This window comes from Phacochoerus africanus, chromosome 14 (assembly GCF_016906955.1).
Source record: "Phacochoerus africanus isolate WHEZ1 chromosome 14, ROS_Pafr_v1, whole genome shotgun sequence".
In the NCBI taxonomy this organism is placed as follows: Eukaryota; Metazoa; Chordata; class Mammalia; order Artiodactyla; family Suidae; genus Phacochoerus; species Phacochoerus africanus.
Window position 1 is genome coordinate 17,635,935 of NC_062557.1, and position 16,843 is coordinate 17,652,777.

The following is a 16,843-nucleotide window of genomic DNA, read 5'->3' on the forward strand; positions in this document are numbered from 1 at the left end:
TAGTGCTTTCCAAACTTGCCTCAAAGAAACACCTGAGGAGTTTGTTTGTTTTAAGAAAAACATTCCCAGGCCCCTCTCTTAGGGAGTCTGACTCATGAATCTGTGTTTTTAACTATCACCCTTAAGTAGTTCTTACCAGCCATATTTTTGGAAACACTGACATAAGTGAGTCCCTTAACTATCACTTCTTCACCTGAAGCATAGTGAGAAGCAGAGACAGTGGAGGGGTTTGGCACCAAAGGGAAGTAGGTTAGTGGATGAAGCCAGGGTTCCCTATTTGTAGACACTGGCAGAAATAAAAATGAACACTTGTTAAATCTAATGAGAAAATTGATGTGTATGTAGCTTAGTTTCTAATTTTCTTTTCTTTTTTTTTTTTTCCGTCTTTTGTCTTTTTTAGGGCCGCACCCACAGCATACGGAGGTTCCCAGGCTAGGGGTCCAGTCAGAGCTACAGCTGCTGGCCTACGCCACAGCTACAGCAATGCCAGATCCTTAACCCATTGAGCAAGGCTAGGGATCGAACCCACAACCTCATGTTTCCTAGTCGGATTCGTTAACCATTGAGCCACGACAGGAACTCCTAAAGAGGTTTTTTTTTATTTTTTTTTTTATTTTATGGCTGCACCCACAGCACATAGAAGCTCCTGGGCCAGGGATTAAATCCAAGCCCCGGTTGTGGCAACGCCAGATCCTTTAACCCACTTTGCCAGGCCAGGGACTGAACCTCTATCTCTGCAGCAACCCAAGCCACTGCGGTAGGATTCTTAACCCACTGCACCATGGCGGGAACTCCTAAATTTAACCCCCCCCCAACTTTTTAAAGAGTTTTATTGAAGTATAGTTGATTTACAATGTTGTGGTAATTTGTTCTCTACAACAAAGTGATTTAGTTACACATGTATGCACATCCATTCTCTTTCAGATCCTTTTCCCACATAGATTATCACAGCCAAATTTAACTTTTAATGTAGATAAATTCTGTTGTAAAAAAGTGAAAATTCAAGATTATAAATCTTGATGAAATGAGAAGCGTGTTTTGTGGCTTAAGTTATGTTTAAAGCAATCTCCCACCACCAGAAAAGCTTATCTTGAAGGTAAAGTCACTTCTTTAAAAGGCAAATCAGACAGACCCATGGCAAAATTATAAAACTCAGTATTCAGGTGGTGGTAAGGTAGAGTAAGCTTGAGTCAAGGAAGGGCTTGGGGGCCTGATTGATGCCATGATGTAGCCATAAGGTAGAAAGCTGGTTCTTTGTAAGTAGAGATATAGGCAAAGAGAGGATAGGAAGTTTTTGGTCTGAAGGGGAGTGCTAATTCAAGGATTGTGGAACAAGAGTTCTGTCTGTAAGGGGAGAATTCTTTAGTGAAGTCAGTGATTTTAGTCTGAGGGAATCTAGAGGAATCATTTGGTCTTCTCTCCATCTTGAATGTCATACTAAATATTGCAGATGGTTCAATTAACATGTTTTTGACCATTACGTGTCTTTTTGTCATATCTGTTTATGCAAAGCATTGGCTATAATTTTTTTGTTTATAAAATAGTTTTAAGTGTTTGATATTAAATTGATATTAGTCATAAAACAAACAAAAACAACTCTTCTCCACCTTCTGGCCTTTTACTCCTGGTTGAAGCCCTCAGGGCCTGTGTCCCTTTGGGGCTGATGATGGAGCTGACCATGGTGCTGCCTGGGAAACTGTCCATGGTGCTGCCTGAGCATTTGCAGTTGTAACAGCCTGGTCTTTTCTGCTGTGGCACATTGACCTTAAAATGCATTTGAAAACTATAGTCAGTAATGATGATATTTTAATACATTTATTCAGATTTCCTTTTTTTTAATTAAAAAAATTTTTTTTGTCTTTTCTAGGGCCGCTCCCTCAGCGTATGGAGGTTCCCAGGCTAGGGGTCTAATCGGAGCTATAGCTGCTGGCCTGTGTCAGAGCCACAGCAACACCAGATCCAAGCCACATCTGCAGCCTACACCACAGCTCACAGCAACACCAGATCCTTAACCCACTGATCGAGGCCAGAGATCGCACCTGCAACCTCGTGGTTCCTAGTTGGATTCGTTAACCACTGAGCCACAACGGGAACTCCCCTTATTCATATTTCTTGATATAAAGATAGTTCACACATAGACACGCACACACACACGCATATATATAATATACACACATATACATATGCCGACCTGTATATGCATTATGACGTTACGGAATTGTTTGAGGCTTTAATACACGAAATGTTGTCATACTCTGCAGATCTTTTGGAAGTGTACTTTTTTCACTCAATATTATGTTCTAATGGCTCATTCATCTTTATTAAATATGCATCAGGTTTTAATTTTAATTGCTGCACATTATTCCACATTATAAATATACCACATTTTATTCATTATTTCCCTACTGATCAGCATTTTTTAAAATGTCTGACTATTAGAAATAATGCTGTGGTGAATCTCCCTATAAATCTCTTTTTCAGGCAAATGTTCCAAGAGTCTTTCTGGGACAGACACCTGTTAATGAAATTGCTGAATCAATGTATTCATTTTCACATCAATATTTCATCCTATAAATATCTTCATTATATGGAGAAACAACTAAGCTCTCTTGCTTATAGAAGTTACTCAGAATGTAACCTCTACTTTCTAGGGAATGTTAGACAGAACACCCAGAAGTGGAGGCAGGAGTGTATTCTGAAACTTTCAGACAAGATTTGAACTTATTTTTCAGTCTTCAGTGAATTTTCCAGCCCTCACCCTGCTTTCTTTTTTTCTTTTTTCTTTTTGTCTTTTTTTTGCCATTTCTTGGGCCGCTCCAGCGGCATATGGTGGTTCCCAGGCTAGGGGTCGAATCGGAGCTGTAGCCGCTGGCCTACGCCAGAGCCACAGCAACACGGGATCTGAGCCGCGTCTGCAACCTCCACCACAGCTCACGGCAACGCTGGATCGTTAACCCACTGAGCAAATGCAGGGACCGAACCCGCAACCTCATGGTTCCTAGTCGGATTCGTTAACCACTGCGCCACGACAGGAACTCCCTTTCTTTGTTATTTTGCTTTTGATAGTGTTTATCTTTAAAATATGTGTGTCCCCTTTATAATGGCAAACCAAAATATAAAAATATGATTACTCAAGCAATTTCATTCAAAGGATTTTTAGAAAATCCTTGTATATAACTCAAGTGGTTAGACTGTAAGAAGTAAGTTTAGAACAGAAATTGAGTATGCAAAGACCATGAAGATTTATCTAGCTCCGAGTCTTATTTTACAGATGTGACAAATCCAGGTACAGAGAGCTAGCTGATTTACTTAGATTCTTCTAGTTACTAACAGAATCTCTTGAAACACAGACTCCAGAGTCCCTATGTCTTGCTCACTTTGTTATTAGCCTGAAGACTGTAGGTGTTTGGCTGCTGTTGTTTCATTTAAACAGTTCATGAATATATAAGGCATCCTACAGACACTGTTAATACCAGGATGAGCTAAAAACCTGGTCTTTGTCCTATTATGCATGTAGAGCTTACTATAGTTCCCTGGACATCATAGATCCTCAGTAAATATTCTGGTAGTATTAAAAAAGAAATGTCAAACTCTGAGTTCCCCTGGGGGAAATCCCCTCCTAGTAAACACTTTTTTTCTCAAGTGTTTTTTCTTTGTTTGTTGGTTGGTTGGTCCTGCCTGCGTTCTAGTTTGTTAGGACAAAAGAGTCCACACATCTCTCATCTTAGCTCTTTCTTGTGTCAAGCGAAAATCTTGTTTGGAAGCAGCATGTTATGCTAACTCCACTGGGACTTCCTTCCCCCTACTGTCATTTGTCTTCTGTTTAATAAAAGGGGAGAAGATGTAGAGGCTGTGTGAGGAGGGCTGTAACTTTCCCAGAAAAGTTAGGTGAGGGGTAAAAGTACAGGAGAGTGCTGTTCAATAGTGTTCTAATTAATTCAGGGAAAAGAAATCTCCAGTGGTTGTTATTATTATTGTCTTTTTGCTATTTCTTTGTTATTATTTTAAAAAATTTGTTCCTATGTGTCCTTCCACCGAAGGCCATGATCAAGTTCTGTAATAATTCATTTATGCGAAAGTTTTAGTTAACTTTATTTGGTGTTTCTCTGCTTTAAGAAATGCTTCTTTTCCCCCCAGTGTCCTCTTATACATTTGACAAAGCCAAACAATGTATTGGCACAATGACCATGGAGATTGATTTCCTGCAGAAAAAGAGTATTGACTCCAACCCTTATGATACTGACAAGATGGCTGCAGAATTTATTCAGCAGTTCAACAACCAGGCGTTCTCAGTGGCACAACAGGTAGTTTTTTCTTTCATTTCCTTCATTTACAGGCATTCTAATCTCTGCAGTTGTCCAAAATCAGTTCTACATTTAAAATTCTGAAACAAGCTTTGCATATAAACAGCTATTTCTAAGATGAATGATTAAAAAGTGAGGGAAACATATATGCAGAACCTCCAGCAGTCTGCTCAGAAAAATTCTACAGTAGCTTTTATTTCTTTATTTTAAAATTTTTTTTTTTGTCTTTTGTCTTTATAGGGCTGCACCTGCATCATATAGAGGTTCCCAGGCTAGGGGTCTCATTGGAGCTGTTGCTGCCAGCCTACGCCAGAGCCACAGCAATGCCAGATCCGAGCCGAGTCTGCAGTCTACACCACAGCTCACGGCAACACTGGATCTTTAACCCACTGAGCGAGGCCTGGGATCGAACCTGAAACCATTTGGTTCCTAGTCGGATTTGTTTCCGCTGCACCACGACAGGAACTCCTCTAAGGTAGCTTTAGGTTACAGTGTCACATATAATTACAGCAGCTTTTCCCTCTGTAAATTTGAAAACACTGTAGACATGTATGTCCCTAATTTCTTACTTGTTTTCTTCTAGTGGGACATTTGTTTTGTCTCTGAATGTCTTTCTCTTTTACTGATACATTTCTGTAGAAAAGTAATTCTCTTTTCCCTCTTTTTTATGGCTTGCATCCATGGCATGCAGAAGTTCCTAGGCCATAGATTGTACCTGCCACACCAGTGACCAGAGCCATAGTCGTGACAATGCCAGATCTTTAACTTGCTAGGCCACTAGAGAACTCCAGGAAGATAATTCTTAACTTTTGGTTATGGATTTCTATGAGAAACTCTTAAGGAAGTTTTGTGTGTGGGTATGTGTATGGGTATACACGTGCATGTTCAGCTTTTATCATGGAGGTTTTTTTTTGTTTGTTTGTTTTTTGTCTTTTTGCCATTTCTTGGGCCGCTTCCTCAACATATGGAGGTTCTCAGGCTAGGGGTTGAATTGGAGCTGTAGCTACCAGCCTATACCAGAGCCACAGCAATGCGGGATCTGAGCTGCATCTGCAACCTACACCACAGCTCACGGCAATGCCGAATCCTTAACCCACTGAGCAAGGCCGGGGATCGAACCTGCAACCTCATGGTTCCTAGTCGGATTCATTAACCACTGAGACATGACGGGAACTCCTATCATGGAATTTTTGATGCTCAAATTTTCTCTTCTTGAAAATGACCTTGTTTACATCACTCCTTTTTTTGGACTTTAGTTAATAACGTATTGTTTAACCCCCTAGGAAGAAATTCTGTTCTTTTAAAATTTTACTTAGGAGTTCTCTGATAGCCTAGCAGTGTTGTCCTACTGTGGCTTGGGTTCATTTCCTGGCTTGGAAACTTGCACATGCCATGGGTGCAGGAAAAAAAAAAAAATCTAAAATGAAAATAAAGTAAAAATTTTACTTAATGTATAAGTTGATAAATTGCTCATTGTACACATAAATCATTTTTCTCATTACATTTGGTCTCTTTTCCTGTGATTTTCTTAATCATTCCTAACTCCTTCCTCCTACCATAGCTCTATAGCAGCTGTTCTCAAATGGTGGTCCTGATGGAACTCCTTGAGAATTTTTTAAATAAAATAAAGGTATGGGGAGTTCCCATTGTGGCTCAGTGGTTAATGAATCCGACTAGGAACCATGAGATTTTGGGTTCGATTCCCGGCCTTGCTCAGTGGGTTAAGGATCCGGCATTGCCGTGAGCTGTGGTATAGGTTGCAGACTCGGCTCGGATCCCACGTTGCTGTGGCTGTGGCGTAGGCCAGCAGCTACAGCTCCAGTGAGACCCTTAGCCTGGGAACGTCCATGTGCCGAGGGAGCGGCCCTAGAAAAGACAAAAAAAAAAGACATAGAAAATAAAAAAAATAAAGGTATGTTATTTGTGTTAACAATAATGTATTTATTACTTTTTTAATTAATTAAATTTCTTGTTCTAATTTCTACTACGGTGAATATCAACAGATACAATCTGGAGTTCCCGTCGTGGCGCAGTGGTTAACGAATCTGACTAGGAACCATGAGGTTGTGGGTTCGGTCCCTGCCCTTGCTCAGTGGGTTAACAATCCGGCGTTGCTGTGAGCTGTGGTGTAGGTTGCAGACGCGGGTCGGATCCCGCGTTGCTGTGGCTCTGGCGTAGGCCGGTGGCTACAGCTCCGATTCGACCCCTAGCCTGGGAACCTCCATATGCCGCGGGAGCGGCCCAAGAAATAGCAACAACAACAACAAAAAAGACAAAAGACAAAAAAAAAAAACCAGATACAATCTGTATACACAAAATTTTGGGCGTCCTCAAAAATGTTTAGACATAGTCAAGGGACCCTAAGACCAAAGAGTTTGAGAGTCCCAGCTCATAGCCTTCTGATTTCTAATGAGTTCCATAGACTGTTCATGTGTCTCTCATGTGGGAAGGTCTGTAAGATGGGGAATGAGAGAAGTGGTGAAAGACCTGTGGGAGTGCATGGAGCGTCACTGTCCGGAAGAAGAAGACTCGAAGGATCTGGATAACCCATGCATCATAATATCAAACTTTCCCAAGTGGAAGCTGCGTGAATTACTGATACACAGGACAGAAAAAGATGCTGTGTATTGGTTAATGTTTTCAAGAGTACTAGAATTGGAATGAACCTCAGAGATTATCTTTTCTAACCTCCTCATTTTGCGAACGAAGGATTTTAGGTCCAGAGAAGGTCCATCACATGCCCAGGCTTCACAGCCAGGGGTGTAGCTGAGACAAGAACCCATTAGTCAGTTGATGAATTAAATATTTATTGAACACCTAGCACATGTTCAGTAAATACTATTTTAGGCCCTGGGGATCTGCAGTTCACAAAACAGACACAATTCCTACCCTCGTAGAGCTTACTTTCTAGTTGAAGAGAAAGAAATGCCATGTGTGTTCCGTACTTTGAGGTCAGTAAAGTGCGCTGCTGCTTTGGATTAGACACTTTGAGGAGGCTCCCCAGGAAGACAGTCAGCTGATGATTTGTTGACCTGTTGGGCTTTACTGTAGTCATTCTGGATTCTGGCACTTTTTGACGATAGTTGTGCTCTAATTGCCTGGCTAAACTTCATTGTTTATACTTTTGGCCTTGCAGTTTAATAGAAAATGCTTGGGAATTTGTACTAATTTTAAGCCCAGTGGCATGCAGATGGCTCCAAACCTATGAAAGAAAATCCTCTGTCATACAGAGAAGAAATACATATCTTACTCCAAGTCACTTTTCTTAGAATTTATTCTCATTTGCAGTAATTGGTAGTGGCAGGGTTGACAGTCAGCTTCGCCTATTCTGTTTACTGTTATACCCCAGTTGCTAGAAGAAGACCTGGCTTGTAGAAGGTACTCAGCATTTGGGGGAGTGTTGGGCCCTCAGAAGCTCTCTCTGCACTTGTATGGCAGGCGTTTTGTATTGGTTGTGGAAAAGCACGACTTTCGAGTCACACACCCAGGCATGTATCCTGGCTCTGCTATTGACTGTGACTATAGGATCTTAGTTTCCCTACTAGTAAAACAGGAATAATTTGTTTCCAAGAGCGTTTGTGAGTATTAAACACAGAACCTCCTGTAGTGTTTGTTTGGTTCATAGCGAATACTCAGTAAATGTTCATTCCTTTTCCTCTCTTTGACTGTCTGGGTAGTTTGCCTGTGGGGAGGATTTAGGAGGGAATATACCAGGGAAAGCTGCTTGCCTGCATTCGGTAAACACTGGCGATGATGTGAGAATCAAGCCATTATGTCATGAAGTGATTCTTCTCCCCATACTTGTTTTCTATATAGCTCGTGTTCAGCTTCAATGAAAAGCTTTTTGGCTTACTGGTAAAGGACATTGAAGCCATGGATCCAAGCATTCTGAAGGGAGAGCCTGGGACGGGTAAAAGGCAGAAGGTATGCCTTGGTTCTAGTAATCTTTATGATGTGCATTGTGCAAATTAATATAAATTTCCTGGTGATTCTCTTCCTTGGGGATTTCTTTCATATTATATATTTTTTCTTTTCAGATAGTAGGGAGAAAAATGGCTTTGAAAGCCAGCATTGTTATTGAAATATAGTGTAAAATATACTTATTTGCAGATCTAATAGTAACTTGAAATTTGTATATGTACTTGTAATCCTGGTTGAATGAACGTGATATTTATTGTAAATAAATGATGACAGGTGGTATCAAAAGAAATATGCATTGAAATAAAATAGGAATAGTAGAAGGCAATTGACAAAAGTAAATGTAACTTAGATGATAATTTGGACGATTTTCTTTGCTCAGAGAGACCTCTTTCCTCTTTGTTTTTTGCTTTGCTTTGAGAAGTGCAGAAATCTGCTCTTGATTACTAATTATTGTCTTTCTATACAGATTGAAGTAGGATTGGTTGTTGGAAATAGTCAAGTTGCATTTGAAAAAGCAGAAAATTCATCACTCAATCTTATTGGTAAGCGTTTTTAGAAGATTCTGAATAAAGTGGGACTGTCTCTGTTATAATATGCGACTGGACTGTCGTGATTTTTAAGTGGGGAGGGGGAATGGGGACATTCTCTTTAGAAAGCTTATCACAGGGGAGTTCCCGTCGTGGCGCAGTGGTTAACGACTCCGACTAGGAACCATGAAGTTGCGGGTTCGATCCCTGGCCTTGCTCATTGGGTTAAGGATCTGGCATTGCCGTGAGCTGTGGTGTAGGTCGCAGATGCGTGGCCGGGATCCCGTGTTGCTGTGGCTCTGGCGTGGGCTGGCAGCAATAGCTCCGATTAGACCCCTAGCCTGGGAACCTCCATATGCCACGGGAGCGGCCCAAGAAATGGTTAAAAAAAAAAAAAAGAAAAGAAAGAAAGAAAAAGAAAGCTTATCACAAAATCACAGAGCATTTCATATTGTCAGATGCGCTGATGTAGAAAGAAATTTAAAACCTTCACTAGATCAGCATTATCCAATAGAAATATGATGTGAACCACATGTCATTTTTAATTTCCTAGTAACACCACTAAAAATAAGGGGGAAGACACAGATAAAGTTAATTTTTAAATATTTAATATTGAAATAAATTCGGGCTTACAGAAGGTTTATAAAAAAAAAATTGTTCAGAAAGTTTCTGTATACCCTGGACCAGCTTCCTCTGATGTTGCATCTTAAATAACCGTAGTACAGTTACCAAAACTAAACTAACATGGTTCCATTGCTGTTATCTAAACTACATACTTTATTTTGATTTCACCAGTCTTTTCATATGTCCTTTTTCTGTTCCAGGATCTAATTCAGGACCCCCCATTGCCTTTAGTGGTTTAGTCTCTGTAGCCTTCTCCCATGTCTGACATTTCCTTAGCACTAGTCACGATAGCCAAGACGTGGAAACAATACTTAGACTTTCATTGTCTTTCACAACCATGAGAGCTGGTCAGTTATTTTGTAGCATGTCCCTCAGCTGGTTGTGTGTTAAATGTGGTACTAGCATCACTTGTATTAGTGATGAGTTAAATGATGAATGTGCAGGTAAAGAGTCTTTCCAATAACTTTATAGTTCGGTCTGACTCTTACATGTTAGCCCTACTTTAATTATATTAAAGTAACGCAGATTGGTCTTTAAAATCAGTAAATCACCAGAATAATGATGCCAAAATAACTATATAGTAATTCTTTTTAAAATTATTATTATTATTCTTTTTCGTGGCCACACATGCAGCATATGGCAGTTCCCAGACCAAGGACTGAATCCGAGCTGCAGCTGTGATCTATGCTGGATCCTTTAACCCAATGCGCTGGTCTGGGGATCAAACCCATGCCTCTGCAGTGACCTGAGACACTGCAGTTAGATTCTTAACCCACTGTCCCACAGTGGAAACTTTAGTAATTCTTATTTTTGGTTGACTTAACTATGTTTATGTCTACTCCAGTACAAAGTAGAGGATTTTCATTGGTTTACATACTATCATATCCAAAATTATTTAACTTCAAATGCGTGGCTTTTTTTCTTGACCCATAAATTATCATTCCTCCTCATCATTTTTTCTTAATTCTAAAAATATTTCATAAAATATGGATAGGCACTCATTCAAAAACAACTCACCTTAAAATTTTTAAATTTGATATTTTCATACTGTTTTATAATTTTTTTGCTTTACATATTTCAATCATCTTAATAAATACACTTCTGCAGTATAATTTTTAATGACTATATATGTTTTATGGATGTAGGATATCTCATAATCTCCCATTATTGATTCAACACATTTCTGAAGTGATTTCTTTGTGTATTTTTTTTTTAAGGGCCTCACCTGCAGCATATGGAAGTCCTCAGGCTAGGGGTGGAATAGGAGCTACAGATGCCCACCTATACCACAGCCACAGCAACACCAGATCCAAGCCATGTCTGTGACCTACACCACAGCTTATGGCAACACCAGATCACCAACCCACTGAATGAGGCCAGGGATTGAACCCGCATCCTCTAGGATTCTAGTGAGATTCATTTCCGCTGAGCCACAACGGGAACTCCTGTATATTATGTTTTGTACACATTTTGTTGAAGTATATTATCCAAGAGAACTGCATGACTTTCATACAATATAGGTGTTTCTAAGTCATTCATGCAGAGTTGTGATTGATAAGTTTTCCCCCTCTTTGGAAAATCAAATTGTATATTGATTTATCATGCAGTATGTTTAGCCACAAGAGGGCAGTAGAGTGTAAGAAAAAATATTTGAGAGCTTCACAGAGGAAATGTTATGTCTACAAAACTCTGACAAAATTACCATCTAGGATAAACTTTTTCTATGTGACCTTTTCTTCTCTAATTAAAAAAACTATAGTATTACTTTCTTGTTTTGTTTATAGTAGAATGTACTAAGGCACTTTTATTCTTTTGTGTTTGAGATGGTTAACATGGTTCTCTTGAGTTACTTTAGGGGGCACTATGACATTTAAGGTAGATAATTTGTATCTGCAAAAGAATTTAAACACATGAATTTTGAAATCATTAAAATCTTTAGGATGATTTTAGCCTTTTGTGTGCAAATGACAAAGAAGCAAATAAGACCTCAAACTTAGTGCATCTTTTCAGGTTGAGGAGTGGTATTTCTAGTTATAAACTTAATCTAGATAAATACATATATTTTTAAATTTTGCTTTAGGAGCCTCGAGGGACTCCTCGATTTTAGTCATATTTCTGGCACCTGGTGTTTTCTTCATCAGATATGCATATGATGTTTCTTCCAATTGACCCAGTTAGTTAACTTAGTTAGGATTAGCAGTTAATAAGGCCAAACTCCATGAACTGATTACAGCATGAACCTCACTAATCATTTTATTAGTGTTTTACCCTAAATGGGGACCAGATGAAGTAGTGAATATAGCAAAACTCGTCCTTATTAGAAAATCAGCTAAGAGCATGTTGTTCATCTTTGTATAAGGGTAGCTTCTCTTTATTCACCGAGGCTGCCCAGGGAGCTCTGTCTTTTTATACTTAGTGATGAAGTTCTTGTCTCACATTTGATTATCTTTGTTTGACATAGGCAAAGCTAAAACCAAGGAAAATCGCCAGTCTATCATCAATCCTGACTGGAACTTTGAAAAAATGGGAATAGGAGGTCTGGACAAGGAATTTTCAGATATTTTTCGACGAGCATTTGCTTCCCGAGTATTTCCCCCCGAGATTGTGGAGCAGATGGGTGAGTTTAAAAAGGAAAATTTGATAAAAATCTTGTATTTTTTTTTAATGAATATGACGAAGTCTCTTTTCAGTAATGTTTTGAAATTATTTTTCAGTCCTAACAAGTATTTTATTTTTGACTTCTTCAAAAAAAGTTTTTTTAAAAAGTCTTTGAAATATTAGAATTCTTGAATTACATTTTAATTTTATGGGGAAGTCATAGAAATATTTGTGGTTGCTCCATTTATTCATTCAAGTATGTTTTTTTTAAAGGACATACTTAGATATTTCATTTTACTTGTACATTTATGAGTTTTTTGGTAGGACATATTTAGAAATTTCACCTGACTCTAAAGATTCACTGTGGATCAAATTTACCCTGCTGAGTAGTCATTATCTGGTAGACTGTGGGCATTGTTCTAATATTAGCTGTTGCTTCTTTTTATTGCACTGTTATATAACCCAGTTAGTACATCTTCTAGTAAATGGATACTTGGCATGTTTTAAATTTGTCCAGAAGGACAAATGTAGGATATACATAGCAATTTCCCTATTGCATACAAAGAAATGCACTAGTCACTTATCACTTTTTTTCTTGAAGGTTTATTTAATTTATCTGTGTGTGAAATGGTTTTACTTGCGCTAGTGGCAGTGCTGCCATGACTGTTCTCATATCCATATCATAGGTTGGATTGGAATGTGAGCCGCAGAATATCTGAGAAAGGAATTTATAACATAACAGCTTCTGGCAGGCTATTGGTATTAAAAACAGTATCCAAAAAGAAAAAAAAAAACCTAAAGGAATACAATACTCCCCTCACCTCCATCATTCTTTATCTTTAAATTGCTACTGGGAGATAAAAGTATATTCATCATGGTGGGGATAAGAACTACTTTCTAGGCACTAAGTGCTAGGTTCTATCAGCCTCCTATTGTTGGTCGTTTTTCAGCCTGGTCGTTCACCCTGAAAAATTACAGGCACAGCACACACCTGTTCACTGGCTAAAGGTCGAGTTTGGAATTGGATTAAGAGAAAATGACAGAGACCCTCATCACCTGAGTTTTAGACACCTTGAAACGGCAGTAAGGCAGTAACCTACTTTTTTATCTGAGAGCTACAAAGGCCAAGTCCATAAAAAACAGAATTTTAATTTGGAAAATCGTAAAAAAAAAAATGTAATTCACGATCTTGGTACTGTGTATTTTGAGGCACAATAAATCCATAAAGATTTTAATCAAGACATGGAAATATCGTTTAAGTGTATTTTGGTTTAAGCAGCGATTGAAGGGTGATCCGAATGTTCTCAGTTATTCTTGTGGAATATTTTTGCTGGTTTTAAAGCCTGGCCCCAAACAGAAATCTAATGATTTTGTTTCTTTAAACGTACATACTTAGCCAACAAATGGAAAAATAACTGCTTCTGTAAGTTTTATCTTTTAATTATATTATAAATATTTTCTCATGGTTTGGGACTTTCTGAGGATTCGGTTATTCAGGAAATAGTTTCCTGGTTGTGCATTATCAAACCCTACTCATTAGGGCCTCTGTCTGAGGTTGAAAAGATAATGCATAAAGGAGCAAACTCGTGTGGGTCGATTTGTGACTTTGCCAGCTGTTGAAGAGTTTAAAATTAAAACAGATTTGGAATTGTTGAGTGAATTTAATCTGTCTCTGCAGTCCATGTTGAAATTAGTTGAATTATATGTAGTGTGCTTTCTGTTGTTGTTAGTGTGTGTGTGTGTGTGTGTTTTTTAACTAGGGACTTTGAATTTCAATTTTGTGAGTACTACTATCCAGAACCTTTTCTATGGATTTATTTTTCTAATATTTTTACACTAATTTAGTTAGGCATAAATGAGTTATTTACTTTTTAAAAAGTAGTGTTTTCTTTTTCTTTGTGGCTTTTTGCCATCAAGAAGCATGTGTTACCAGTTTGATTTAAAAGACAACGAGTCTCAAGGTATTTTGGCTTCAATTAGGGTTGAATTGAAAGACATTTTTTTCTTTATTTTGGACGAAGACTCTCAGTGTCCTTATGCTACTTTTTTATGGTAAAATGGCAGAGAAATAATTCTCCTATATGCATGTGTCTTTCCTTATTTTCCAATAGAGGCTTCTTTTTTACTTTGAATATTGGGGGAAGTACAGAGTAGAATACTTCATTGCCCTCTATAGTATGGTTATAAAATTCTTATTAGGCTTTGATAAAGGTATTTAAAGTACAAACTGCTGCATTGAGTAGAATATAAAATAACCTTACATGGGTCCTTTTTTAAAAAAAATATTTTTGGCTGCACCCACAGCATATAAAAGTTCCCAAGCCAGGGATCAAACCTGAGCCACAGCAGTAACAATGCAGGATCTTCAACCCACTAGGTCACCTGGGAACTCCAGATAGATCCTTTTTATAGATACCCTGTGTTTTACCCTGCCATGTGGGAACGAAATTGGCTGATTTTTTTTTTTTCTTCCCTTGCTCTTTGTTAACTAAATAGTTAAACTGAATGGTTGTGGAATCTTATTGAATGCTTGAATATGATTGGTTAAATCACACGAAATGGAAAAAAATAGTGATTAGAAAAGAATAATTGATGTAGGTTATGGGACTATTTTGTTTTAAGCAGAGAACATTTTTACTTTTGGCTTGAGACCAAATCATTGTCTTTTACCATGGAGTCTAGAGTTATGTCTACTTTGTAAACAGGAATCTTAACTAAATGGATCTTTTTGCCTATATATCAAAGTTTCAAGTTCACAAAGTGATAAATTTAGAATTCTCTTCTGTCATTGTGTTTATGAGACTGATAATTATGCTTCTAGGGAATATAGTTCTTTCCTTTTGCTTGTAAAATTTCATGTTACTTTTCAGAATTGGAAATATAGCTGAGATGCATACAGAATGTTACCAATGAGATAGAGAGACTAGAGGACTAACCAGAGGGGCACAAGTATGCAGAAAAAATAGGGATCAGATGAGGTAATATATGTGACATAAGTGTCTAGAGTTTTCAATTTGTTAATTTCTCTCTTGAAACACTTTCAAGTACATAGTAGATACACCATCCTGTTTTTGTCATAATATTTTTACAGAATTAAAGTCAAGGAAGGCCTTGAAGGGGGGAAAAAGTTACATATAGCAGTGGAAGAAAGATCATATGTGGAAGGAGGCAAAGAGATTACTTTGGGGAAAATCGGTTTCGATTTTTGTTGTTCTTGTTCTTCTGAACACGTTATGAAGTAACTCTTCACTTTGTCCTCATCTCTAACGGTTGGACTTACCCACACCCACAGCAGGCAGCTCTTCCTTGAAAGCATTAGCAAGGAAACCCATGCCTCGTGGATACCCGACAGCTCTTTAGTTAGAAGCCCTCTAAACACCCACAATGACAGCCGTTTAGTTAGGAGAGACCTGAAGTTTTTGCCTTGCGAGACAATAGAAGCACTTTTGTGTCCCAGGATGGAAATGTGGGCATCCAAAAGCAGCATTTGTAGGTATCAGTGAATAAACTCGGCGGTCTTTGAGGGCGTTCAGGTGTCAACCGAAACACATATACTTCTGTTCAGACATTTACCGCGCTCACTCCCTTGCGTGCCGTTTTGTGGAGAGTGCTCTGGATAAATAATGAATTGATTTCCTCAATTCTCACTATAGCTCTTTTGTTGGAAAAGATAGTTTCTACAAAGAAACTTCATTTTTCTGCATCCTTGGCAATTCTCTCTAAACTGTAAATATCAGCTCAAAAGCAACAATAAATCCTTTTCCAAGAACAGTGGAGTAATTGTTAAAGAATTACCGTCTCCTGATGTAATATTAGGACTAGGTTCACATGTATCCTGAGGAAAAGGGGGCTCTGGCAGGAACTGCCTGCTTTAGAACTAGAAGGGGAAGCTGTAGAGACTTAGGGCCTTGAGCCTCATTCTGTCTTTGGGTGGACCTATTCCTCGTAGGCAGGCAGGGCACCCCGTGGGGAGCAAAGCCACTGTTTATGGTCTTGCACCCCCTTTCTTTGAAACTGATGCTGTGCTCTTTTTGGCCACCTTTTCTGTGCCTCCCTCTCTAAGCCCATTTTCATTCTGTATTTTTAAGGTTTCTTTTGGAATTCTAGAGGAAATATCACAAGTGAAACTGCAGTTACTCTGTGAGGTAGAGAAGATAAGGAGCCTTTCGATCACGTGCAGACACCTTTCACATGCTAGGAACAGTGCAAGTAAAACACAGTGGAAGAAAGGGCGCTAAGGTTTTGTACATGCCCTATTTGGGAGAGAGGGAGTTCTTGCTAAGATTAACATAAACACTGACACTGTTAAAATGCATTTTCACACCCCCACTCATGAGGAGAGATTGCAATTTAAATGGGGGTTAAGACATCTCGCCAAACTCCAGGGCTCTGTAAAAGGAACCCTAAGGCTAAAGAGCTTATCTGAAATTTGAAAAAAAAAAAAAAAAAAAAAAGAAGCTTTCTGACATTCATCTTTTTTCCTTGTATTAGTCATAACTTGCTTTTCAGCTATATTTTAGGTTTTGAATGCCAACCTGACATCTGTTCAAGTCTGCCTGTAATTTATTACGAAAGGAAAAGAAAGCAATTGCTCACTAGTTAGAGATGCAAAACTTCCCCCTTCTGCTTTTCCACAAAGTGCTTGTAGATGGTACTCAAATATCAAGAAATAATAATTTAATAATTTACTAATTCTAACTTCAGTTTGGAGAATTTTCTTTTAAATTAGAAGAAGAAAATGTCTTCCGACTATGATTTCTAAAATCTCTAGAGCAGAATTCAGAGATAGAGCAGACACCCTACAAGAAAAACTATAGGTGCCTTTTTATAAACTGCAAGATCTAACCTTGAATTAATTTTTCCATTGAT

The 16,843-nt window shown here is 38.4% G+C and overlaps 1 protein-coding gene across 1 annotated transcript in view; it reads left to right on the forward strand.

The window, feature by feature from the left end:
• The window catches only part of NSF (N-ethylmaleimide sensitive factor, vesicle fusing ATPase), a 164,566-nt gene that overhangs the window by 39,439 nt on the left and 108,284 nt on the right, over window positions 1-16,843 (forward strand). Inside the window, 4 exon segments of the mRNA XM_047756839.1 lie at window positions 4,138-4,304; window positions 8,121-8,228; window positions 8,692-8,767; window positions 11,838-11,993. Of these exon segments, the coding sequence (XP_047612795.1) occupies window positions 4,138-4,304; window positions 8,121-8,228; window positions 8,692-8,767; window positions 11,838-11,993 (507 nt within the window).